This window comes from Anser cygnoides, chromosome 4, assembly GCF_040182565.1.
Source record: "Anser cygnoides isolate HZ-2024a breed goose chromosome 4, Taihu_goose_T2T_genome, whole genome shotgun sequence".
In the NCBI taxonomy this organism is placed as follows: domain Eukaryota; kingdom Metazoa; phylum Chordata; class Aves; order Anseriformes; family Anatidae; genus Anser; species Anser cygnoides.
In genome coordinates, this window is record NC_089876.1 from 1,589,425 (window position 1) to 1,616,554 (window position 27,130).

At 47.7% G+C, this 27,130-nt stretch overlaps 1 protein-coding gene across 7 annotated transcripts in view; it reads right to left on the reverse strand.

The window, feature by feature from the left end:
• EXOC6B (exocyst complex component 6B) overlaps positions 1 to 27,130 on the reverse strand; it is a 294,380-nt gene that overhangs the window by 174,863 nt on the left and 92,387 nt on the right. For 4 of the 7 annotated variants that reach the window (XM_066997041.1, XM_048045623.2, XM_048045625.2 and 1 more), the window contains exon 7: positions 10,096 to 10,167. The exons of the other annotated variants lie outside the window; for them this stretch is intronic. In XM_066997041.1, the coding sequence (XP_066853142.1) occupies positions 10,096 to 10,167 (72 nt within the window). The remainder of the gene's footprint in view (positions 1 to 10,095; positions 10,168 to 27,130) is intronic. 7 annotated transcript variants of the gene reach the window in all.

The following is a 27,130-nucleotide window of genomic DNA, read 5'->3' on the forward strand; positions in this document are numbered from 1 at the left end:
ACTGCGGTGCCCAGAGCTCCTAGGGGTGGATGCAAGGAAGAGTCGCAGCTAAAAAAAACCCTTTTCTATTAATTTTCTATTAATATCAATATACCCTTACGGTACCCTTAAATGATCTGCAGAGGAAAGCACAACTTCATGGACAACCACTGCGTGACAAGAGCAAACTTTGGGGGTTATCTCAAACCATCTCCCTTGACATTAATATTCTGTAAGAACAGAGTGGAACAAATTTACATCTGTATTTCTGAGCCACCCCTTCTAGCCCCTGACTGCACCGTTACCATAACCCCTCGGCTCTGCACGAACACCGACAACTTACGTTGACTTGATAGTTAGACAGATTGTCTGCTAAAGTGGGATTTAGGACCACTACTTAACCTACTGTCATACAGCACCAAAGAACCAAAACCATCCTTCTTCAGTCCTAGCACAGACCGGTAGAGACCCTGCTAGAAGAGCCCCAGAGAGGGATGCTGCAAATAATCAGAAAGTCTTCAAGGATCTGGAACCTCCTCATCGTGCAAATAAATTCCAAAGCGCCTTTTTTTCCCTTTCCAAGTAAAGTGGAAAAGAGAGATCCTCCCATCTCCCAAGCTCTTAGTGCTGTTGTTCTTCAAATGCTTTGGAGATACTTCAATAGAAATAGAAATATTAAATAGAGCTTCCTTCAAAGCCTTGCAGGTCACTGAAGGGCCAGATCCGTGGTTGTATTCAAGTCTCAGTCCCTGTTTGCCTTCTCATTGGAGATGATGGGCATGGGGTGCTTCAGAAGCACACGAGAAACCCCAGCAGCTCTGTCAGCCTTGCACTAGGCAGTTTATACACACCTCGGTACATGTTTCAACTACTTTACGAGCTACATTACAGCTTTTCTGCAGTCACAGAGGAGGGTGGCTCGCGATCCAACCTGGAAGTTGAAGTCAGCTGTCCCTGCGTGATGCATCACCACCTAAGAGCTAACGACACAGCTCCATCCCCAGCTCCCGAAGCAGGCTGACAAGTCTGACACGAGTGAAAAAGCGCGACTCTGAGCACAGTTGCTACGCGAGACACTGAACAGCAAAATTTGCTACTCATTTCTTGCTCGGTATAAGCACACTCCGAAGGTTTGCGTTGACTTTGTAGAACGACTGCAATTAGTTATAAATGATTAAGTGAAAGACTCCGACTCCGTCCAAGTCACAGAGGACACAGACACTGACTTCACTCGCTGCTCTGCTAATTGAAGCGCTGCTCAGCCCAAAGTTAACCTAGCGTGCAGCTAGTAAAACGTCTGATTCTTTTCCTTTTTCCAGCAATGCTTTAAAAACACGTTATAAAAGTTAGCATCATGCCACAGAAATACGCCTAGAAAGACTGGCTGATGCTTTCTGCCTTAAGTTGAAACATGTACCTTGAGCAGCCTTCCACACACACTCATTTAAGATGAAAGCGCTTTACATAAGAAATAGAAACTTTCCAAGCCCACCTTATAAACCAAGCTGGGGTTTTCATCTTGCTTCCAGGGAGGAAAGAAAAGTAAAGAGATGGTTCATTTAATCTTCAGGAGAGTGAGGAAAGACGAAGGGAAAGGTAATTCATGCAGTTCTGTAGGCTTCAAATACTTCTTGACGCTCCAGGACCCAAAACCCAAGCACTTATTTATATTTACAATATCCAGACAGGATCTGTGCTGGCGACGAGCAAGCTAGGTCTTCCAGAGCTCAGATTCAAGGTGTTTCTTTTTGTGAGCATTGCCATCACCAGCAACACAACTTCTGGCTGAGCTGACGAGCTGACCACCAGGGATCCAAACCTTGAATATTACACGTAAGAAGGCATCAGTGTTGGGATGGGAGCAGGGCAGGCAAAGACACCAGTTCTTGCCCTGTAACATCTTTGGGGCTGCAAGAGATGACTTCAAGGTCTCCAGAACCTTTCTCACCTTCTGTGCTACCTCCCAGCGTAGCAAGCAAAAGGTGCTCCCTTGGGTGCCAGGGGACCACGACCCCTGGCCAGGCACGTCCTCCTTTCCCCGCCACCCACCTCAAACCCCCACCAGGGACCTGCACGACAGCTACCTCGGTCCAGGGTGCTGCCACCAGAACGGGGAGTAACTCAAGTTAATGACCTAATCCTAATGACCATTCCTGAGAGCCCCAAATTGCTTTCAGACATTTTTCTTGGCATTAGCTTGGTGATTTATCGAACTGCGAGTCCGCGCTACTAAAATATAAGTTGCACTAAAGGAAAAAGCATCGTGGAGTTTGCAGGCTACGAGGCAGCTATGAATGCACGACGGTGAGCGCTCACCCAGCACCAGGAAGGGGAGCCAGCAATTTACCTTCCCATCAGAGCAAGAGCCCGACAGAAAGCATTGAACCATTAATGCCAAAACGAGATGGATTTGTCTCCTGGGCAGAAATGAATGGACGAGCATTTTAGATTACAAATAAAAGACGTTTCTGACTCTTCAGATGAGGAAGTCTGAGTCTTTCACAATTCAGGGTAAAACATTATAATGAAATAAAGAAAAAAAGGAAAAAAATCAGCCTTGACTTCCAAGAAGTCAGGACTTTTCCGGGCAGTTACCTACGCACAGAAGAATGCAAAATGTGAACATTTTTTCAGTTGCTGGGGATGAAAGGGAGAAAGAAAGAAATGAGCCTGCCTGCTCGCCTCCAAGATGATGCTTTTTTATTTTGCCAAAAACGTACCAGGTGACATTCGATGGCACGGGACTCTCCCTCGCTCCCTGGTACTATATTTACAGGTGGGATGATAAAAGCCTCTCTAACCATGTCGTTTTGAGGTTGGACCTTTCCCAAGAACACCGTGCTGGGCTGGAGGCACCCACTCACCCACCGGCCTAGTCCCTGGAGACAGGTTCACGTCAGAAGAAGAAAAGCTTCCTCAGAACCATAGCAAAAACCTTTACTTAAAGCATCTCAAAGAAAGCTCTTCTTCCCGACGATTTGGCCCCACGGCCAGCCCCGAACAGGGGCACCAGCAAAACACTCACACCACGACCCCAAAAAGTAACAGGGGCCAGCTCATGTGCAACTGGAAACACCGAGTCATTATAAAGGAACTCAAAGTCCTGATCGCACCAGACACAACCTTTAAAATAACGCGAGTTTCTGCATTTTCCACACTGCAGAGATTCGGGGCCCTCGGTGGCAGCTCCCGACCCGGAGCCGCGACCACCTCCCGCCGGCCGAGGGGAGCGAGGCTTTAAAACCAACCTTGAGAGATGCTGCAACGCTACGTGCGAAAAGGAACTTGGCTGCTCTCCTAATTGGGGGAGGAAATTTCTATTCCAGCGTGCTAAATTTGAAACAGAAGGAAAAGGAGAGCCCTCGTGCTTATGAGGTGCTACTGTGGGAAGTTATCAATAAATTCTCCTCCAGGGTAAGCGCTGCAGCCCAATTTAAAGCACGTTCTGCTGACCAGGGCTACTGCCTGGCCTCAGAAAAAAAAAAAAATGCACTATTTTGGGAGAGAGATGCTGCGAACAAATGGAAATTTAAAGTGGTGGTAAGTGAACCCACACATCACACATCAGCAGACTGGGTCTAGGAGAGGGGAAAAAAAAAACGGGCACGGTAGCTGTAGTTCAGGAAGACAAGCAGAGCACCAGGATAAGCGCTGCTTTCTCCAAGGAGGGAAAGGACAAGGGTCTTCATCAGGAGGGGCTGAGGAAATGATGCAACGTCTGTGAGCACGACAAGGGAATTTTGTTCTGAAAGCTGAAAGAACTGGGGAAAGACCTGAGCAGAGCTGTGTAAAGAAGTGGCTCGATAGGTAAGTGAATGCCAGGAGAAAGAGGACCACGGGATGCACCCACAGCCCCCTAAACTACAGCAGCCTCCTTCAGGAGGAACGGCTGAGCATCATCCCTTTGTCCCAGGACTTCGGGAACCCCAACACAAAGATGGTAACTTAACATCCCAGTACTTACTGGAATACCCTCTTCTGAAGAGACTTCTTGGAAAAGGACTAATTTATGAGGATAATATGGTCAACATGGCCCGATCCTCTTCACAAGGAAGTTTCAGTGCTGGCATTTGCCTAGCTGTGGGCAAACAGGGATACAAGTTCGACTGGATATTTGGACTCTACAGGGCAGAATCCTCTGTTGAACCCAAGCTGCGACTGCCTTTGGTAAACAAGTTCGTGGGTCTGGATTAAGAACAGATCTTGAAGCAGGAGCAGCCACGCAGTGGGGGGCCATTATATCTGGTCCATGACCAAAACCGTTCCCATGCCCCAAGCCAAGCTTTCATGGGATGACCCATGAAGCAACTCCCTACAGTTTGCTTCTGCCATAAACAAAGCCTCTTTTCCCACAATCCTGAAGCCACCATATCTGGGACCAATCTGCTTCTCCAACAGCAGTACAAAAACTCTTTTCATCCCTCCCTCCCTCCAGTAAAGGTGGCGACTACCGTTCAAAATGCCCGGTCCTACTAACTAAAGGATCCTGGTACCCACATCTTTTAAGATCAACGCTCCAGCTCCACCACCAAGCCAGAGAAAAGAAGTGACTATAGATGCAAACCCCAGTTACAGAGAAGCTGTGGCTGATGGACTGGCTTTGTAGGTCTTCTGGAAAGAGTTACCGAAGATAAAACATCTTTCCATCTCCTGATTTAAAAGGGGCTTCTGGGCTATGTCTGTCTAAAAAGCCAGTATAAATTTGCATTTATCCCTGGAGGCTCTTAGTACCAGAGTGTTCCCATTGGGCTTTAACAATGCTACTGCCCTTTTTCATGAAACAATGACAAATTCTCATTCTCTTGATGGATGCTTATCCTCTACAGAAGTAAACAGCAAAAAATGTGAAATGGGTATAGAGCATCATGACGCTCTTAGGAAATTGTTTAGTCTCCTCAGCAAAGCATGATTAAGAACTCAGCAACAAGTAATGAAGATGTGGTGAGAGAGATACCAATCTCATCCCAGCAGCCAGCTCAGGTTCCTCCCAAGCTCCTCTAAGCAAAATGGATCTCTATTCTTCTGTAGGGTTTCCGGCAGAGATTTCATTCCTAATTCTGTCAAGACTGTCCAGTATAAAGGCTTTAGAGGAAAAACAATAAAAGAAACATAGGCTGAAAGGGGAAAGAAGTTATGGCAGTCTGAGAAGTCACCCAACTCTTGCTCACAGAAACTTCAGAAGACCATTCATCTTCTGAATGGAGCCACCAAGAAAGGCCCTTCAGTGGCTCTGACACAACAGCCATCCTTCTGGGAGGTCTTCTGAAAAGTCTCAGTGCCCAGGACTTACAGAGCCAGGAGGAAGATAACACTGCTTAGCAGGATCAGCAAAGAAAAGCAATTGTCCTCTTAACAGAGAGGACAACAGCAAAATTCCCTTGATACATTTATAGCCAGAGGCAGCCGGGCTAAAGCAATGGGTACCAGCGGTACTTCAGTAATGAGGATCCTTTATTTAACCCAGGGGGTAGGAAGATTCCAAGAAGACCACAGAAAATTCCTACAGACCTCCTGGCCATCAGCAAGCTTAGAGGTATGGAAGTCACGCATAGTGTATTCAAACAGACCCCAAAAATGTCTGCTCACAAAGACTGGTTGGTCCTTCCCAGAAATCAAACACCGATTGCACTCGACCCTCACCCATTCACAGGGTAATAAATTTTGTTAATAATTGCAGACTCTTACTAAGTAGATTAAAGCTGTCACTCTCGAGCAAAGAGACCAAAACACAAGCTGAAACGTTGCATCCAGCTGAGGAATTAGACCCAGAATCCTGCTTTGCCATTCGTGGGCCTCAAAAACAAGAAAACACGTTAACATCAAGTAGAAATTTCACGTCCTTATCCACAAGTGTTGCACCTGCTGAGCAGAACAGCTGGGTCCCCAAGAGGCCTGTGGAAACTGCAGAAGCTGGGAGACAAAATTGGGTCAAACACAGAGGAACTACGAACTATTGTCAATGTCTCCCAAGTTTAGCCCTTCTGAGCTGATGACCAGGCAACAAAGACAACCTAATTATTCAGGAGAGTCTGTTCCTAGAAGTAAGAAACGTGTATTTACCTAAGTGCTATCTATAGGAAAACAATGCCATAGCAATGCGACAGGTGGGAGAGTCACCATACAAAAAGTTCCTTCATCCAAAGTACACAGACCTCCTTCGGTTGACAAGAAAAAACTTCTTTTTCTTTCCCCACTGATAATGCCCTGACATTATTCAAGGCCATCTGGTTCAGCTGGGATGTGAGCGGCGCTAAAGGCGAGCCTCGCTGCACGCCGCGGGGCAGCTGTCGCACTGCCACGTGCTGACTTGCTTCCAACTACAAATAACTAGTCCTCATAAGACCATCTCAAAAGAAAACAGACTTTTTAGGTCGCTTTCAAACCAGGCCAAAAAAAAAATGACCCTGGAGCAGACAAAAAGCAAGGTCACCACGTGGACTTACCCCACCGGCACTGACAGCGCGGATTGCTCGCTGGAGGCCTAACAGGCCTCGAGCAGCAGGGAAACCACTTGGACACGTTTGCTTTCCCCCCTTCCCTTGCCTTTGGAGGCAAGGAGTAGGAGCAATTTTCTCCAGTGAAGATGCCTGTGCTGGCACCAGCTCCACAAATGCCCTGGACTCGGTGGAGCCCAACCGAAACGCAGCGACTGCTCGCTCGGCCGCACGCCATGATCCGAACCCCCGACACACGCACGGGGCCCAAGCCCTGCGCACAGAGGCACGACATCTATCCACCAGCGGCTTTGAGAAGGTTCACAGATAAGGAAAAAGACCAAATCCACAGGCTCTGTCTCAAACTGACCTCCAACAAGCAGCAAGTCCTGCTCAACCCTCACAGCCAGGCACCCTGCCTGCAGAAAAGCTGCGGTCTAGGCCGCCGGCCTGCCCAGCTCCAATGGCCTTCATGGCCCTGAGCCGAGCCGATGCAGGAGCGATCAGTGGCGAAGTCTGCAGCACAACAAAGATGGGTGAACTCCAAATTACAGTCTGCAATCTCCTCTCGCCACATTTTTTTTGAGGCTGGGAGGCCATCAACAGCCATCCTCCATCTCCATGGCTTTCTCCCAGGGCCTGGTGCTTTCTGGAAAGGAGTATTTCCCTCGGACGCTTGGGATTTTACAGCAACAGTGCCAGAATATGGTCTAGTACTCCTCTATCTCCAGCCTGCAGTAGATTTCAACAGCAAAAATAATCCTGCGTATCCTGCAAAGAGATCCTTACTTGCTTTGTATAAAGCAAGTATGACAACTTCTGAAATAAAACTAGTTTGTTGTTCTGAGTGGTTTGTTTGTTAGGTTCGTTTTGTTGCTTTGTTTGTTTGTTTCCTCTTAAGACAGCAAACAAATCTTGTACTAGGTAGCCAGACACCGAATGAAACTGTGAATAAGAACTAAAAATGACAACACCAAAGACTGCTGCAGTGTGGAAACCGTGCCTTGGTGTCTATGAACCAGGCACTTCTGTGCCTCACAGCTACTTTGCAGAGCTTCTGGCGTCTCTACGTGTACACAGCTCTCAATTTATGTAAAACAAATGTATAAACACACTGGAGGGATCTTTGAGGAGAGTCGGCAACAAAAAGAAAGTTCCCTTGATAAGCCAAATGGAAGGAATCATCGGATGCTCCTACAGAAGTATCCTCACGTTGGAATCTCCAGTAGGTTTTAATTATATTGTAATAAAAAGCTATATACTTCTGCATTTTTTCTGATTTACTAGATCACTTCTTTAAATTATAAGCCAAGCTGCGATTTTAAGAAAAACACGTTTTTAAAAAATAATTAAAAATAGAAACAGCACTGCAGCAAACATTTGGAAAATTTTCGGAGTCGATTGTTTATTGGGACTCCAACTGATTTTAATGAAAAATATGGTTATAATTTGAAAAAACAGCACTTTTATGTTTTGCATAAGGAAAGTCCCTACAATGCAACCTCCGGGGCACTTTTTTTAAAAAAAAATCTCAAATGGTCACAGGGTTCTCTGGCCAAAAGCCCTCCTCAAAAACCAAAAGATGTGGGTTGCAAACTATTTCAAGTATCCACAACAAGTGAAACTGGATGTAGAAAAATATGTTCTCAACATTTACTTCTGTTTATGATGAAACTGGAAACAGATGACCCCTAACAACATATTGTGTGAACGGGTAATTAACCAGCTGCAGATGGAGCCCAACTGCTGATCATTTACATTCGCGGTGCTGATCACTTCCATCCAGCTCAAGCAAAAGGTCATCCGAGGGGTAATCTGGGACGGTCCCTCCCATCAGAGCCTCTGAACGAGTCCCCGTGCTGCAGGCTCGATCCAACCAAGGCGTTATCTGTCATGCAAGGCTCCAGAAAGACGCTCGTTGCCGGTGCAGGACCTTTCAGCGAGGCCGTGCTGGTGGAAGAGGAGCCCAGGAGCTCCACCTGCCCTCCAGCCACGCGGTGCTGTTGCACCCTGGTTCTCCTCCCTCTCCTGTTTGCTCCACTGCAAGTTTTATCCGAGCCCAGTTTGGTTTCACGTTGCCACGAAGGGAACAGAAAAAGACCTCCAAGCAACCCTTCCTCGACTCCCACCAGCCTCCAGCCATGCTGCGCTGACCCTCCGCAGTACCTTGCGCTTTCCTTCACTTCTCTGTGAAATTTCCGAAATTTCCACCTTCCCACCGCAGGCAGCGATGGGTTGGGGTGAGAGGCACGAGCACACGCTGCCCCTTCCTCCTCTTCCACCAGGTTTGCAGGGCACAGCGCTGCCTTCTCCTGTCCTCCCGGGCCATCGAGCACGCCGCTCCGACACGGACAGTGGCACTTTGGAGCCGGTGTGAAGGCAGCACTTATTTCCTTAAATCGCTCCCAAGCAAAGCAGGCACTGACCTCTGGGGTGGTTCAGACATCGAAGGGCTGCAGATTATGCCACATGGCCAAGGAAGCACCGTTTGCCAGATGCCAACAAACCCCGAAGCCAGCATCCACGTGCTAGTCTCCATTCGGAAACAGAGACGACGTGAGTTTTTAAATAGGCAGATGTGTTTTATCCCACTTATTTTTGATAGCTAAGATGCAAGTCACCATGACACACATTTATATGCCAACAAAAAAAATTAAATTAAGAATAAAACACATTATCACTACCAATAGTACACACACACATGTATACATACACACATCTATACACACACTTTTATAAAGGCCAGTTTCACCAAGCTGAAAACAATTATGAGCCAAATCAGTTGGGAAAAAGAATGTAATCAGAAAAATATGAAGACTAATTGAAAATTGTTTAAGAACATTTTAACTAGATGCTCAAAAAGCCACAATGCCACAACTGAAAAAGGCGGCCACACTAGTTAAAAGGCAACCTGGCTCAGATGGAAGTTAAGGAAGCTATAAAGGCAAGAAAAAAGGAACATGACAAATGGAATAAACAGAAAAACTGAGGCCAACAAACAAAAATCTGGCGTTAGGATGTATAGATAAGTGATATGGGAAGCAAGAGGATACATGAAGAAATCAATGGCCGGTTGAAATTATCATCAGTTTCTTTTTTTAAGCACATACAGAGTAAAACATTCCAATGGGGAAGGAAGGGGTATATTTCCCCAACCCCACCTCCCCAAAATGCAGAACTGTAAGAAAATTTGCTCAGTAAGATCTCAGTTCTGCACTGCTAAATGAGGTAAGCCTACCACAGGCATGCAGAACACTCATCCTCTTGAATTGCTATCAGAAGAGAAATGGCAGGCATCAAAGTGAGCCTTTTTTAATTCAGTAGATAGTACAATGTAGGTGTACGAGCGTGGAAATGTTGTCGTAACTTCTCCTAATATATTGGGTTTAGTCCTGCAGTCCAAATCCAAGAAGGCTGGTGAGAAACTGGTCTGGCAGACCACAGCAGATGACCACACTGGAAAATTTGGTGTTTTTCCAATGGGAGGCAGGACTTGACTGATTTCTTCTACCACGGCAGAGGTTAGTGAGCTCCAAGTGCTCAGCTAAGGCACCCAGATTTGCAGGTTAGTGCCACAAAAATCAGAGCAAGTAACCAAAGAAAGGCAGAGGTAGACTTGAAATTAGGTACGTGTTATTACCAAAGAGTTATTAAAAGGATAGACATATCAAGTGCAAAGTACCTTAATATTTGGAGAGAGCAGAAGACTGAAGAAAATCTTGGCAATTATTTTCCACTGATTGTATCTGCAATCCTTAGGAAATGAAGGAAACAAACATTAAAAGAGAGGAAACAACAACAAAGCACAGAAGACGGAGCAAGCAGACAGGAAACAAAAAGCCAAGAAGAGTGGAAGTAAAGGGCACCGAAGCCTGCCAGTGGCACCACGTTAAGGTGTTCGCCAACTGAAGGCTACAAACTTGGAGGGAATTTTCAGTCCTGGGCAAGCCAAAAAACGACATCTGCAGTTAATAAACCTGGATGGACAGGGCATGGGGATGCATTCGGAAACATCTAAAGGTTAGGAGGGAATGGAAAGGTGAAATACCAGAATAGGACTCAAAAGACCAGCAAAAGCTGACGGAACGGGCAGCCTTGTGTTCAAAGCCACCAGAGACAAGAGCACAGCGCAACCTGACTGGGAAAGCAGCTGGGGCAGAGCAGAGCTTCGGTGGTTGAAGGGTTAGAAGGGACAAAAGGGGCTGCCAGGCTCTGCAAGGAACACGGAGCTCCATTAGCACACATCTACCGATTGCCCCAAGATGAACAAGGCACACAGACCCAAACGGAGGAGCAAGGAAGGGGCTTCTCCTAGGAGCTGCGTTAGGTAATACTTAAAAACATTCTACTGGCATTGCAGAACTGCCAGAATTTGAAAGCCTATGGGAAGAAAAAATTATCGGCACTGTACCTTGACTCTTCTCTACCTTGAGCAAACGTATCTGAAGAGGACTACCACCTACTGTGCGCCATAAGGTTTTGCTTTGTTGACTTCTTAGATTATGTGAACATTTAAATGTAAAACATAACCTATAGGAAAAGCTCAATTTAAATGAGAAGAGAAACTGATGTCCTTTAAACTGCCCAAACACTTTGCTATGGCCCGAACAAGCAGCCAACACTGAAGCCTAGAAATGGCTGGTGTGGGGGAGTAAAAAATTGTATATACATAGTAACAAGGAGTGAAAATAGGGAGAGGGGCACCAAAACCGTGTCTCATCCTTTACTGCACTGATACCAGGCAATGGTAATAATTCAACAAGAATACACAGATGCCACAGATGACCAAAGAAATCCTTTCCTGGTAACCCAAGCTGGGGTGTGTACAACGCTCCCCTCTGCCCCAAGGTCAGTCCTCCTCCGTGAGTCAGAACTTGATTCATTTTCCCGTAAAACGGCAAGATTAACAATCCAAGAATTTCCAAGTTTCATCAAAATCCATAAACACATTTTATTCTATCCAGAAGAACATTGAACTTGGCGGGACAGAGTACCACAGCGGTGGCCCCAAGTCAAGAAAAATCCTCTTTTGAAGAGTCAAAACATCTCCCAGGAGTTAAATGAAGTAGGTCTGGAAAATGGGCATCCACTCTAAATACAAATATTCTCCTTCGTCATAAACAGAATAGTCATAAAAAGCTGATAATTATTACACGTTTACATTAACAGCATGTTAAAAACACGTCGTCCTATTAGGCGAGTGAAGTTATCCAGATCAGACAAATTGGCAAACTGCGGCTCCCAAGGATTAATAACTTGCCCCAGGCCACACAGCGAGTGTTATCAGAGTCAAAATCAGAACAAAGTCCTTGGCTCCCTGAGCTGCGCTCAACTTACTTTTTCTTTAAACTCTTCTTTTTTTTTTTCATTTGGTCTTTGCCATAAGAAGAAAAACATGAAGTATGAATCTATTATTCCTATAGGCATAAAGTTTTAAGAGATCACCGTAGTCAGGCAGTCTGACACCTTGAACAATGCAGACAAGGAGTCATCCACTAATTAATACCTACTTCAAGGTCAGTACTTGTGGTTGTACTGGAACATAAAGCTTTTATACAAAATGAGTCGTTTTGATTTTAAGGGTTTTCCTGGGATGATGCAATGTCCACCACAGATCTCGATGGATTGTTCCAGTAGCTCATTTCCTCCACTCCCATGCCACCAGGGTGCATTTACCCAGCTTTGACCTTCACCGTTGCACGTTATAAAACCTTTGGCTGTTTGTATTAAAACAGTAGCTACTATCCATTTTTTTCTAACAGATATCCAGAGAAGCAGAAGGTGCAATTGTCTTCTTTGATAAAGATACTAAGTTCCTTGAGCATTGTATCGTAAATCCTGTTTTCTAACCCTAAAGAAGGTTAAAGTCATATCATCTTTGTACAGCAAAACTATGAATAACTCTAGCAATATTAGGTCAACGTCTGTATAAAACCCTGATGCTCCAGGCAGGCAAGTACTTCTATTGCGCAAAGTGACGCTTTGCAAGTGAAATACAATTAACGCTTGCCATGAGGACACTAAATAACACTCATGACATGGCTCACTTGAAGAATTGGTTTTACCTCACTTATACTACTCTGCTTCTTGTAAGACACAGCATCTGGAGAGGACAGATCACTATAAATGGTCACAAGATGAAATAAAATCTTGTTCAGAAGAGAACACCCCAAGCAATTTCCTTTCATTTGTCAGAGAAAAAAGTCAGGTCCCTCTGTTCCCATGTGGATTTTGACCACAAGAAAGCTCATCTCCTAAGGTCCACTGGAAATGATTTCAACATCAGATTTTTTTACTGCACCCTACCTTGATACTCTGTGTACCCGGAGGCATCTCCCAAGGACACCCAGTAGCATTTCTCTAGTTCCAGTGCCTCTACCCCCACCCCCTTCCTTTGTAGGCCTGTAAAAACAGCCCACCGTGTCTTTGGGCAGCTCTTACCAACTTATCTGCCATGTTCTTCAACTCTGCTGGGGCGACTATGCCTGGCTGAAAACAGATCCACTGACAAAATCATCAGAAGTGAGAGGTTTAAGAGCCATACCTGACCAAAAGAGCTTAACATCTATCTCATACGATAACAGAGAGACTGCGGCTCTGCAGGAGGAAAGCTGCACTGGTTCTTTCTTCATTACAATAAAGTGAGCAGTAGATAAGCCATCACAACAAAGCATTTAATTATGGAAAGACAGGTTGAACATGAACTAGGCATTCCTATACTATTATACAGGAGACATACTGAGCAACACCATGCCTAAATCCAACAGAAAACACATGTAAACGTTTTATTCAGCCTCAAGACATTCCAGACCAACTTGAACATGGGAATTGGACATGTCTGTACTCATCATTAAAGAACAGAATAACCATAAAAATGTAATTGCACTTACAATCAATAATTTTTTTAAAAGCGCTCCCAGTTTTCAGACAGCTGAAGATCTGCTGGGAAGGGTACACACTGGGAGAATGGGAAATCAATTCTTATTTTCTCTGCTCACCCTCCTTCCTTCTGTATCTTCAGTTTCTAAGACATGCCCAAATCACGCACCTCTGCTTTATGTTAAGGCTGGACGATTTTCCCAGGCTCTCAGGCATGCGTTGAGAACATACTTTACGCATCAAAAACGACATGCACATTCCTCCGTATTTACATGACACAAACAAAGCCCCCACCAAAATTAGGCTAAAGCGATGCCTCTAACTCAACCCATTCTACACCTAATCCCACTGCATGGCTTTCAGCAGCTACCACCCAGCGACCTGACCTGAAGTTCACATTTGGTCAGCATTTCTGATAAACAATACTTTCCAATTGGTTTTCACTGAGGTTTCCAGCTGAACTGTAATTTTCCACATGTTCAAAGAAACGAAGCCTTCTTTGTGTTCTGGACAGCCTTCAAAGTTTTTATTGAATCCTATCTCTACATTCTCATATATTTCTCCTCCTAAAATGGCAAGCGGATTATTTTTCTACCACCGTTTTCAGTAATAAGTGTAAGTACATTTAAAAGGTACCACCTAAAATTAAAAAGAAAACAAAAAAAGGAAAAGGAGGAGAAGGAGAAGAAAACCTGTTCAACAAAATCAAGCACTCATAAGTCAGTCTTATATTGGTTGCTGAGACTAAAACAGAGGTCTAGACCTTGACTATGGTCAAGTGGACCATAATTCCTGATCGCGACATTGCAGGATTGTATTTTGGTTGAAGTTTTTGGGGGCGTTTGCAGGAGGGGGGTGCTGCTTTGTTTTTTTAAGGTTGCCCTAGGAGAAAGCGGACGTGCTGAATGGGGCTGTGAGACCACAAACTCAGAGTGCACCTCCAGAATTCTCCCTAGCAGTAAACAAAACGGAGTAATCCTCCCAAATGCCATGAAAGAAGAGCAAGAAAAGATGACAGCATGCTAATAATATACTATAAAAAGTCTCCCAACTGCAGCTAAAAATGAAGTCATAAAAGACAAGGAGCATCTACCAGACTACACTTCTGTTTTGGAGTTGCAGATATTAATGAAATGTGATTAATGAATCAAGAACTTTACCCCTTCGAAGAACTCAGATATTCATCTGAAACAGATCCTGCAGGCCGAGCAGGGGGTTGTGCGCGTGTTTGTTGGTTTTGGCTTTTTGTTTGTTTGTTTTCATTAAATTCTTTGTGCTCTTCTGAGACACTGAATGCACCAAGTACCAGTGACTTATTCCAACATCTCGTTCAGTGCCTTGAAAACGTTTGCCGCGTCTCATTGCTTGTTGGTGGGGCTCCCAGGTACGCAGGACCCCAACCAACACCTGCACTACCTCTCAGCACCCCAGGACAACACGGGGTCCCAAACCTGCCAGAGGAAACATCACCACCACCAGGAAACCTGTGAGAGGAGGCTGAAGGCATCCGCACACCTGGAATAAAGCACAGGAGGAACCAGAGCAGACGTGCAAGGCAGGCCGAATGGTGCAATGCGCACACAGTTGGCAAGCTGAGAGACACTGCAAACGTGCACGGGTGTGGAAAAGGTACGTCTGTGAAGTAGTTCAGCTCCGGGGGGGTTTTGCATCACTTTTTTTGGTTGTTTTGCTGTTGTGTTATGGAACAATAAGCGGGCACTGCACAACGTGCCGAATAAACCACATTCAGGGCAACGTTACCAGCCAGGAGTCTCTACAGTTAATATTCACCGTGGTTTACTAAAAAAAAAAAATAATGTTTTTTTAAAACAAGATCAAAAGACTCAGGGTCCAGAAGGGCCTCCGAGCCGCGTCCAGGTCCCGCACACCAGCCCCGCAGACACACACTGGTGCTCAGCCTCCGGCCGGGAAAGCACTTACTCTGCCACTTCCCCCTTTCAGCCACGGTGAGGAATGAGGTCTCCTTGCGAGATCTGCAGCACAACCGGCCAAGAAGGGAGAGCAGTTTTGCTCAAGGCCACATAATAGTTTCCTGGTAATTATCCTCATTCCCCGCTCACCGGGCTACACTGACATCAGTAGCTTCAGCCTCACAGCCAATAAATAAAACCTTTAGCAACAGCACTAAAAAGCGTTTATTAAGCGCAGGGCTCTCTGGAGCGAGCTTACCTCTCTGCAAGGGGTTCTTTCATCTTTACAGCAAACCCGCTGAAGTACAAAACCTTGCCCTGGAAACCTGCACCACGCGGTCCGAGGGCTGAGGACTAAGTTATTCTGCAGAAACGGGGCAGACGCAGCAAAGGGAGGCTCGATCGCACCCCGAGGACCTCTGAACCCCTTCAGGTCTTCAGGATCTCGAAGCCTATTGCAGAACAAACGAATGCGTTTTCATTGCCTTTCTAAGATCCCAAAAACTGAGCTAAAATGGAAAGAGGGGCACCTCAATGTGCCTGGCAACCTAGGATGTACTTACAGAAGGTATTACCGCCAGCTGTAGTCAGGATTTCTGAATCCGATGGGAGCAACGTTCACCTTCTACACTCTTGAAGGTTTGCGTTTCCCCAGGCTCCTTCTCAGCCCCCGCTCATGCCCAACCCTCCCTACCCCACACCAGCTGCCAGCCAGCAAACCCATATTTAAGTGGCAATTTAGGAAGACCCAAACCAAACCAATAAGCACCAGCAGGGTCACGCAAAATACCTCTGGATACAGAGAAGGTAAAAACTTTGGTACTGGTTGTTGGTGGCAAATCTGCCATCCCTTTACTCCAAGCTGATGCTGCAGCGCTGAGATCACAGCACTCAGGCACGGTTAGATACAGGGACATTAAACACATCGAGTTTCATTTGTATACAGCAAGTTATCAGACCTCTCGGTAAATCAGTTTGGGTCAAGGAATGGTCTAACAGGGAAAACAGAAAAGTGTGTGGAAGTTAAAGGTACAGTTAAAAACCCTAGGCCAAAGAAAAGCACTTGACTTCTGTGACTTCCCTTCAAGTTACTCTTCTCTTCCACTGCCTGACGCAGCTACCTGCGAGGAATTTGGGGATCAAACTCCATCATGTCAATGCAGCTAACTGCAAACACCGCAGGTCTCTGCTCAAAATGTCACTCTTCAAATATTTGGAGTATGAAACTCTAGTGTCTCACCATCTGTGGTTTTTTGTATTTTAAATTGCAATTTTTAATGTATTTTATTAGGAGCCTCCCAAGTGACGTTTGCTGCTGCTCTGCCCATTCCACCCCACCAGCCCCAGCCCTGCTGACACGGCTCCCATCCGAGAGGCACCGATGTGGGATGCTGAAGGAACCGGCTCCAAAGAGCTCCACAAACAGTCGCATCCTGCACAGAGGCTGCTGGATCCCTGCTCACAGCGCTCCCTGCAGTAGCACACGTCTCTGCAAGCATCGCTGCCTTCAGCTCCTGAACGCCGTTGTTCCCAGCATCTTTTTTGCCTCCTGAATGGAAGCTCGCTGTGTAGATAGGTTATTATACCTATAGGTTATTCTTCCTCACTAGTGGAAGCAATGGTAGGTGTGATCTAACGTCTGCACACCACTGAGATAACTCACCCATGTGTAAATGAACATGCTGCTTACACAAGTGTTGCACGTTAAGTGGAATAAGCATCAGCGCACTAGTCACAGCCACCGGTAAGTAGGAGTAACAAAGCGATCTCCTGTCCATCCCAGATCTTATGCTCATTTAATAACCACAGCATTAACAGGATGCAATCCTAACAAAGCCTATTCAAATCATAAATATCCGATATTAGAACCCCAGACACATTCTTCTCACATTCTTCTTTTATTCAAAACCCTGTGAACCTGTGTTAGTTTAAGGTCAGTGTGGTAGGATTTCACATCTTTTTAAAAACATGTGTAGAGGAAATGGCATTGATGAAGCAACATCCAGAAAGAGGAGGTAAAACTGCTTGTGGCTTCGCAGTCCCAGTAGCCAGAAAAGGCTGCCTTTCATCTCCAAGTGCGCACTCACCGGTATGTAAAATGAATAAAGCAGAGCAGAACGCAGGGAAATGCTACTGCAGTGACTGCCCTGACCTTTTCTAACAAGCAAACACCCTGATTCCTGCTAGAGCAAACAAATGTGCAGAATCCTTTAATATACAGTACTTTACCCTTGCACTATGCTGTGAGAGTCATGAGTCTTTAACCAGACGTTTCATTCACATTTTGGTGAATTTAGAGGCACGGTTTTTCTCCAGACAGCATCGAACACGAAGAGATGGATGAATTGCAACCATTCAGCCCAATTCTTAGGGGCAAGACAGAGGGGTGCGTTATGGTCCATTCATTTTATTTCAATTGCTCCCCCAAGCCCTGTGACCACAGCCGTTGGGAATTTTGATTTAAAGCACAAAGTAAAGGGGGGAGAAAGGGAAGGAAGAAACAGCTAGCCACAAAACATACATCAAACGGCAAACAGAATGACCCGTAGCTGACGGAGCTGCCAATTCTTTCACAAGCCACACTACCAAAGGCTGCTCTGCCAGACACAATTTTGTAACAAAACCCAAAAAATGGCTTCTGACCACAGTTCATCTGATTTCCTATCATCTAGACCCAAAACCTTTTTGGACTTCCACAAAGATTGCAGTCTGGTTGTGTGTCCAGCTGTCCCGGAGCACCTGCAAGGAAGACACGGGGAGAGAACCGTTTGCTAACAGCCCAGAGAGAATTTATGGTTGTGACCAGCCTCACAGCTACAACAAACTCCCTGAGCAGCTGTACCTTCAGGTTCCTGAACGCACCTACTGGCTCGCATCGGACTGTTTAAGCTCTCTGCAGCCTCTTCTCTTGCAGGCAGGGAATTTGCCCAGGAGGTGGCTGCTTTACTGGGCCAGGAGGCACTTGCTGCTAGGAAGAATTGTTCCTGAGCCCTGCATTGTCCCGTACACCACATCAAGTCTTCTGAAGTTATCAAGCCTTTAAAAAACCCTGTGAAACCTCAGCTGACGACCTGTGAGCTCTCTGCTTGCATATTAAGTGCTCAAAAAGCAGAAACTCGCGTAGCACCGGCTCCTAGAGACACACACATCCTCAGAGGTGGCATCACTTACATCAACTGATTTCCCTCAAAGCTGGAGGCCAAAGATTTGGTTGCTCTAAGACTCTATTAGGAGTCCAAAGCTCTTCGTCCGCACAGCTTTATCACTGGGAAAACAGAGAGCACAGCAGATGTGGACAAGAAATTACCAAGATTTGCTTGGTGCTTTCACTTACGTGCCCCTCAGCGCTGCCTATGTTCAGACATACACATCCCGTTAGGACAGCCATGAGTCAGCGGGACAGAAATCGGGCATTTTATTCAAACCCAGTTCTAAACGGATTATAAAGTAGCGATCGTGACTTAATCCGTGCACTCAGCAGTGGGATCCCGATCTCAAAGCCCGGGTACACGGGCCGGAGGTCGAAGCCTCCCCATCAGAGGCTCCCTGCCTGCCCTCCCCAGGCTGCTCCCCACGGCACGCTTTGTAGTGCTCCAGTCAAGCATTTCCCTCCTCCCGCCAGCACTAATTTGTGCACAGTAAAAAATAGATTATTCCAAGCCTCCGCCCACCCACCCCCCTTCCTAAAACTTCAGGGTTAATCTAACAAACGGAAAAATGCTTCGGCATATTAAAGGCCATCTCCTTAATACCTCGATTCTGACTCTTGTTAAAGCCCCACGTTAAAATCTGACTTCAGGGAAGGGGGAAAGGAGGAGGAGGACGAAAAGGAGCAAAAGGCAAAAAAAAAAAAAAAACACAACGCCGCACTTTGCTCTCGTTTCGCAAGCTAAAGGGAACACTGGGTATTTTCCACTGCCTTTATTTAAACCAGATCCGCCATCTGGGCTGGAGGCAGCGGCCCACCTCCACCGGGAGCCCGGCTCCCAAGGAGCTCGCAGGTGGCAGGGGGTTCTCAAAGCCCCGCGGCCTGCTGCCCTCCCATGGCCTCTGCAGGCCGAGCCCAACAGCGGCCCCATGGCTGCCCCGTAACTTGGGTGGTGGATGGAGATGTAGAAGATGGGCAGGGCTGACAGGAGGGAAACAGGCCCGCTTTCCTTACGGGCTCACATCGTAAAGCGGGCAGGCAGGGAACGGAGTTGTGAGGGCTGCTGGAGGGCACCGAGCATGACGGGACACACATGGCCTGGTGTCACCATGGACCTGGTGCCACCACAGAGCTGGTGTCACCACGGAACTGGTGCCACCACAGAGCTGGTGTCACCACAGAGCTGGTGTCACCACGGACCTGGTGTCACCATGGACCTGGTGTCACCGTGGACCTGGTGTCACCACGGACCAAGCACGGCTCGCTGGCAGTTGTCACCTGCCCGAGCACACTACAGCTCCCTCCTGCTCCCCGTCCTCCTACCTGCCTGCTGTGGATGAAGACAGTGCCTCGGGCAATAGGGCCCAGTCGACATTTTCTTTTCCCCCTGCACAGCAATGAGCTGCAGGGCCTGGGGCACTCACCGGGCAAAGCGGGGCTCTGCAGTGAAGGATCCCGATAACCACCAGTGTTAGGCCTAAAATAAACTAGACGCCGACAGGAGGCTTCACACCAGGCTCCTACCAACCTACTGAGGCAAACAGCCAAGAGGTTGGACATGAAAGCAGTGTGCCTGTTTCTGCTCAGCTCCCCTGGTCCAACCGAGCTTCAAACCCAGGTCCCACAGGGCCGCCGGCACCGGGAGCATGGCTGTTCTCCGGCCCACAGCCCACCTTCAGTCCTTCCCCGAGAAGGGGACTGAAGTTTGGGCCTCTCCTGCTCAGACCTTCCTGGCCACACCAGGGGCCGGACTGGGCTCTTTCCCCACTCCTCCATCCATCAGATTCTGCACCCAGCTCCCGCCGATGGCCACTGCTGGCTAACTCTCACTCTCCACCGCGCCACCATCCATAACCCCCAAAACATCTCTGGTGCTCGATTCGTTTCCTTTGCCTTTCCCATTTGCAACATGGATCCGCTCCAACGACACTTTCTGCCTTCACGGATGCAGCGCTGCAGACCCACACAGCAACCTTCATTAGGTCCACGTGAGCAATCCTTCACCAAGAGTCAACGCGCCAAAGCAGGAAAAAACCTTAATATGTGAGCTGCAACGCACACACAGGATGAGGGATGTTGGCAGGGCAAGACCTCATTCACCATTTGCAACTCATTACTTCTGGTTTTGGACAGCACAAAGCCTCGAGCACACCAGACCCACCTACTGAACCCACTGTAGATCACCACTGGCAACGGCTCTCGGCCTGGTCCGCTTGTGCACGGGGGGAGGCGACCAAAAGCACCAGCAATTGTGGAAGACTGCAACGAGGTTACCAACACAGCTTGTTTTTACCAAATCCTGAGTGTCTACGTTCAGTTCTGGAAAGCTCCCTCCCTGGTTTAGCTTTCGCTCTGTCGCCAGCCCGACCCCCAGAGCACATATATTTCTATTTGCATCCTGGTATTTGGCAACAGGCAGAAATATTTCCTAGCAGGAACAAAAAGCTCTTCCATTCACACTGAAACATCGACTGGACATCCCAGTGGGCCTAATTCCCAGAACACTGAAATCCAAACCTCCAAATGGGAAAAATACACTCATTACCTGCCAGTAACCTCAAGAGCGGCAAGCCAAGCCCTTAATAGCAGTCTGCATTAGCATCTGGCTACCACACAGTAACTGGGAAAATGTTATTGTTCCGAGTCTGACTTACTTGTCGAGATAATTGTTTCAGTACTAATTAAATGTGCCTCTCTGCAACAGCACAAAGATCACGTGGATAACTCACTGATTGCACAGGGTGTGCTTCTCCTGAATCAGCAGGCACACCACGACCGCTAGTATTTAACAGATAGGCTTGGGTCTAAACATTAACATTTTAGAGACTACAATCCTGAATGTGTTTCAGAATTGTAAAGGCCAATTACAAGAATGACTTTTTATACCCTCAAACCTGTTAAAACATTGTGGGGGAGAACCACTCCACCACCTCCTCAAGTGAGGCATTTGGGGTTGGAGTCACTGCGCCCCACGCTCACTTCACTTCTGTCTAAGTCAGCAAAGTCCGTTGGCACGAAGCACTTCTCAGCTGAGGATGCGAAGGCATTTCATAGCCACGCAGCCGCAAAGACCCACCAGGAGGAAACTCACCCGAAGCTCTGCCCAGGGCAATCCAACAGGACCATCCCCGTTTGCAACCAACTGCTGCGGCCACGGCCCCTCTGCCTAGGAGATGCACTCAGCAGAGGGCTGCCCTCCATCTCTTGCCTCCTGCTTCAGCTTCAGGACAGCTGTCGTCTCTCCCCGTGCGGTGGCCCAATCCTGGCTGCATCTCCACCTTCACGTGCCCTAGCCCAGGCTCGAGAATAAAATTATTATTTATTTTTTTTAACAACCACTCACTCTTCCAGTGTTCATCCACTGCTAATCCCGCTTACCGTCCACTTAAATAATGGATTAACTAACGTTAAATATAAGGGTAGCAGGAGGTCAAAGGGCCTGAGAGTCCAGAAAGACTTGCTGACAGTTCAGAAATCGTGCTGTAGATAGCATAACACGAGGGCAAATGTCATCAAGCATCAAAAAGCCACACTACCTTAACTTGAGAACCTGACAAATTATGGACTGGGTCATCATATTTACGTACCCACATCTTCCAATGAACTAAACCAACCACTGGTGCAGGTACAAAATACTTTTTATATATATATATATTTTTTTTTTACAAAATACTTCCCCCCCATAAGTTCTGTAGCTCCATTTCCACCCCATCCTTTGTAGCGAAACCAAGGCACATGTCAAGATCTTCCATCCGGAGAGCTCAGGCCAAAATCCCTTCCACATTCCCTTGGCCACATCTCACCTCCTTCCTCTTCTGCGTTCAAGGTATGACTGGGTTTGGAAGAAACGCTGCTGACTAAAGAACAGGAAGAGCCCAGAGGTTCTCAGAAGGAGAGGGAAGGGACTGTCCTGACATGGATTGCATTGCTATGCTGTTAATTACATCAAGCCAGTTTTCTACTGAGATTACAGGCTGCAACGCTGCCGTTGGAACCTCTGAAGTCTCTCCAAAACCTTCTTCCACTGCTGCTAGCTTAGTGCTCTTGGTCGCGTCCCAAGCTGTGGAAGTTTGGGCTGTGTTTTGATCAAAGCCCTCCTCGTGTTCCGTGCAAATTTCAACACTTGTGGTCGCTGGATCCCCTCGCCAAGCTCGAGCCGCTGCCTTTCAACACCCATCGCTCTCTGCTTCTTTCAAGGGGTGATTAGGCACGGCTCTCCACTGAAGCCGGTATTTAAAAAGTTGTTTGAAGGCCTGGGACAGTGTTTTACGTAAAAATCATGACTTTGTTTAATTAGGCTCTGCAAAATGTTTCAATTTTAGATCAAACTGTTCAAGCTTTTACTCCCCTTCTCAGGGATGTACTCTATCAGCTAAGAAAACTGAGAAGTTACAGAAGCAAATGAGCTCACCCAGAACCACGCTGAGACATCTCAGCCCTCAGAGATCCCCGTACCTCGGCATGCAGGGGCTCCTCCGAGCACGGCTCCAGTCTCCAAACCAGCCTTGTTACTGCAGTCAGACCTCTGTCACCTCATCTTGCCTCAAGACCTACTCAAACCCATACCAAACCCGTGCACCGCTGACAGTAAAAGAACAAACGTAGCTCCCGTGGATTGGATTATAGGGAATCCACTTCTCCCAAGCACAGCGTTCACATCAGACACACGCAGAAGAAGTGCTGTAACCTACTCGACCACACAACTTGGGAACCGTCTTAATGAAAGAAACCAACCCCCCAAGCACCATTTCTGGTCTACTCAAGAGCTGTCTTCTCCACCAGGGGCCTCATCCGAAGAAATAAAATTTCAAGCTTGTTCACTGTTTGCAATGATGCAACCCGCAGAACCTTTCCTTAAATACAGGAGTCCAAAGCAAGATACTCCAGAGCAAGCCTTCTTCCCTGGACATTAAGGCATAGATAAGGCTTCTGCTAAAAAAAGGCATCACATTAACCGTATTTGGGGGAATTTTATAATCAATTTGTGCACACGTGTTGAACAGAAGAACACCCAGGGCTTTGCTGGCTGGCTGCACATCAGATGCTCTGAGCCTCTCAGTGCTCCCAGGGCCCAGGTCCTGACGCTGTTTTAACAAAGAATGGAGCGTTTCCCAAACGCACTCTGGAAGCCAACACTACAACCGCTGACAGAAGTATCTGTCTTCTTTAAAAAACCTCCGTAATAACCCAGAAAAGCTCCCAATCGTAAAACCACCTCTGAACCGACACAGCGATCACCAGGAGACCTCCCCTAGCACAGGAAGCGAACCAATCCCTCCTGCAAGAGTTCAGTCCGGGTAAAACTGAGCAGCGTGAGCAAGTTTTAATGCCTGCGAGGTGATAACAGCAGATGTTGGGGAGGGAAGCATTTCACAAATCCTCCCAACCACGCTAACGGGGTGTTACAGGCTTGACCCTTTGGCTGGACACGTAACGAGGCTCCAGGAAGGGATCCAAGCTGCTCCAACTTCCAGTTGTCAGCGCGAGGATCCAACAGCCAGCACCGCCGACTCCTTCCCTGGCCCCGGGGAGAGGTTTCTCCTCCTGCAGCACCGGGTTTGAATTCACCTCACCTCAAGTGCACTGGAAAATCAACCAGTCTATGGCAAGAAAACAGCAGATTTCCCCTGGGACAGAAGCAGCAGAGGAGCAGATAGCAGGTAAATAAGGGCTGGTGCTTCCTTCGTTGCAGGAGAGGCGTTTCCCTCTGGACAGCCCGACCCCTTCCTACCAAAACGCCTCTACATCAGTTACAAGCAGAGCCAGAGTTACCCAAAATGAATGCTTCTGTTCAAGTCCAACAAATATTATGTTCACGCTTCGTGGCATCTTTTTCTGGTCCGAGCTAAGCCCTGAAGGAGCCTGCTGCAGCTGAGCCGACCCGCGGCCATGAGGTCACTTCGCTTCAGCCACTGTGGATGTGAAGACTCAGACCAGATTTGGTTTGGTTTTGTTCAGTTAACCAAAAAAAGAAAGGCCTGACAAGTCCTCGGGCCGTACCGATGGATACAGAAGGGTGAAGCGCACCGAGGATAACAGGTCTGCCTAAACTGCTCTCAAAGCGTGGCACAGGGAAGCACACCTTAAAGTCAGAAGTCAACATTCCCAGTTGGCTCCAATACAAATAGGATTTTTCTTACCCTTCCACGATCAGCTGTTTTTTAGCACCCCTTGAAAATAAAGACACAACCAGGTAGCTCCGGTCTGCCCTGCAGACCTGCGGCTGACCTTTTGAAGCGTCTTACACAAAGGAACCTAAGGTACTCCAGAAATCACTTTAAACTTTCTGTGCAGAGCCTTGAATGGATAAATTATTCAGCCATGCTCCTTGAAGATGCACAAGGAGCACCCACGAGATCAAACAGAAGCTACTGAAGATGAGAAAATCAAGCTGCTATCCATATGCATAAAGAAAGAGCCATCTATAAATAGCAAAGGAGGAAGTTAAGTCTCCTTTAGGAACATAATTTATATGAACTTGTGTTTGTTCCCAACTTCAGAAGTGAGAAATAGGAGGAGGAATAAAAATTTATTGCAATCTGATGTAGATATTGGACGGCAGCTTTCTCGTCTCTGCGTTCCCATAAGCTGCTTCACATGAGAGCGTTACGGCCCCGGAGCCACACAGAAGGCAAAGCGAGGCGCTTTCCTCGGCGCACACAAATGAACGAAGCCCCAGAGCTCGTTGGCTCCATTTTGCCTGGGTCTGTCTGCAGAAACTCCGACCCACTTCAAAATTAGGGATGGAACAGGGTGCCACTGCTGCCCTCTGCTCCTCGAGCAGCTGCGTCCCACTGCGCTCCGGGCCGTCCCTCTACCTTGACAACAGCCTGCAGTCTTTTTTCAGATTGCCTGGCTGTAACTGGGAGCTTGCAGACAAACTGGGGCTGTGCACAGCTCTCCTAAAGCCTTCAGGATGAAAGCTCGTCTGCCCAAGCTCCCCCCCCACTCCACGAGAAAATCCTTTTAGGATTTCCTCCTAGGTCGGGGAGCTCGGCGAAGCAGGAGCGGAGCTGCTGCACCTCTCGCTCGTACTGGCAAAGCTGAGAGGAGCAGAGACGCTTGATTTCTCAGGGGACGCTCTGCCTTCTATTTGCCTTCCTCCCCTTGCCAGCCGTCCCATGAAAAGAGGCAGAGCACGCAGCTGCCCACGCGCTGGCTGGGCGCAGAGTGAGGAAACGCGGCCGGCCCTTCTAAATACCAAGCTCCCGAGTGGCGGCGAGCACGGGAACATTTGCAAGCGGTAGCAACGTCAAAGTGAGTTTAGACAAATGCCTAGAATGGCCTGACAGCTAAAAAAAAAAAATAAAAAAATGGCAAAATAAAAGCCACAAACCTTTTGACTAAAAAAGGCAGCCAAGGCAGCCTCAAAGGAAGCGGAGAGCCAAAAATCTGCTAAACACCTTGCCGCTCGCTCACATCAAGGCTACTGTCTCTCTCATCACTTCATAGCCAGAGGCGGCGGAGACTGTGGGAACAGTGAGCAAAACCCTGACATTTGGGTCTGGTAAACAACCCCGTAACGGCACGATGAAGACAGGATCTCAGCTCTTGTATTCCGCGGGACAGCGATTAACCGGCAGCGATACTTCTTGCGAGACAGACGCTGACAGCCAAGTCCTCGGCGCCGCCTGGGACAGGCTCTTCCCTGGCCCGTGTGGCACCCCGTGAACAGAGCAAGGATCCTTCACGGGCAGCCCCGAGAGATGAGATGCCCTCTCCCAGGAGGCACAACCCCAAGGAGCAGCTCACGGCGCGCAAAGTGCTCTGGCTGCACTGGGATTTATCTCACGCTGTGCTCAGCGTGCTCATTTGATCTGCTCCCTCTCCATAAGATTTTCTTCCATCATCCCAGCTCAAAGGCAGAGGCAAAACTCAGCCCCAACACTGCTCATAAAAAAAAATAATGATACAAAAACACAAAAAATACCACGTGGCTGGTGCTCTCCCAAAAACAAAAGGGAGAGCTCCTCCATCGTATTTTCTCTCCCACATGGGCTCCATGGGAATCTCTGGCCTCAGATGCGAGGCTGGGCTGCCCAGAAGCTTTATTCCTCCCTTCTTGCCTGTGTGACCACCTGGGGCCATCCTCCAACGTGCTACCCTGATAGAAACCCCTCGGAGAGCCCCTTGGAGAGGCAGGGACAATGACCCAGGGTGATGTTACCAGCGCCGGCAGCGGTCCAACCCCAGGCTCCCAGCTCCCAAAGCAGATGGGAATCCGCACGTTGGCCGTTCCCAGCAGCATTGAGACTCGGGCTGCCAACCCCTGGGCAGGCAGAGAGGCAGGAGGGAATTTTGGGCAGCAGGAGGGAATTTTGGGCAGCAGGAGGGAATTTCGGGCAGCAGGAGACCCGGCTACTGCCAGCATCCAGCAGCTCTGCCTCTGCCCCCTGCGCGGCCAGCGGGCTCCTTCTGGCAGACCTCGGGAGCTTGGCACAATGCAAACCGTTAATCCCATCCACTAAACACTTCTCCCCCCTCCCCAAATACCAGAACTCCTCGTGCTTCCCTTCCCCTCAAAGCTTCTCAACAGTTCTCTAACGTTTCAATTTTCGAGCAAAGGAGCTCGAGGCTCTCCCTGCTCTCAACTCCTTCGCAGCCGCCGGGGCTTTGCGTCTTCTGACAGCCCAAATTAGAGCCCCGGAGTCTCCCATGCAGCGCTCCTGTAAACACCTCCCTGTTACACAAAAGTCATTTTGTTTTTTAAGTGGGGGAGGAAAAAAAAAAAAAGAACAACCGCACCAGGGCCGCTTGAA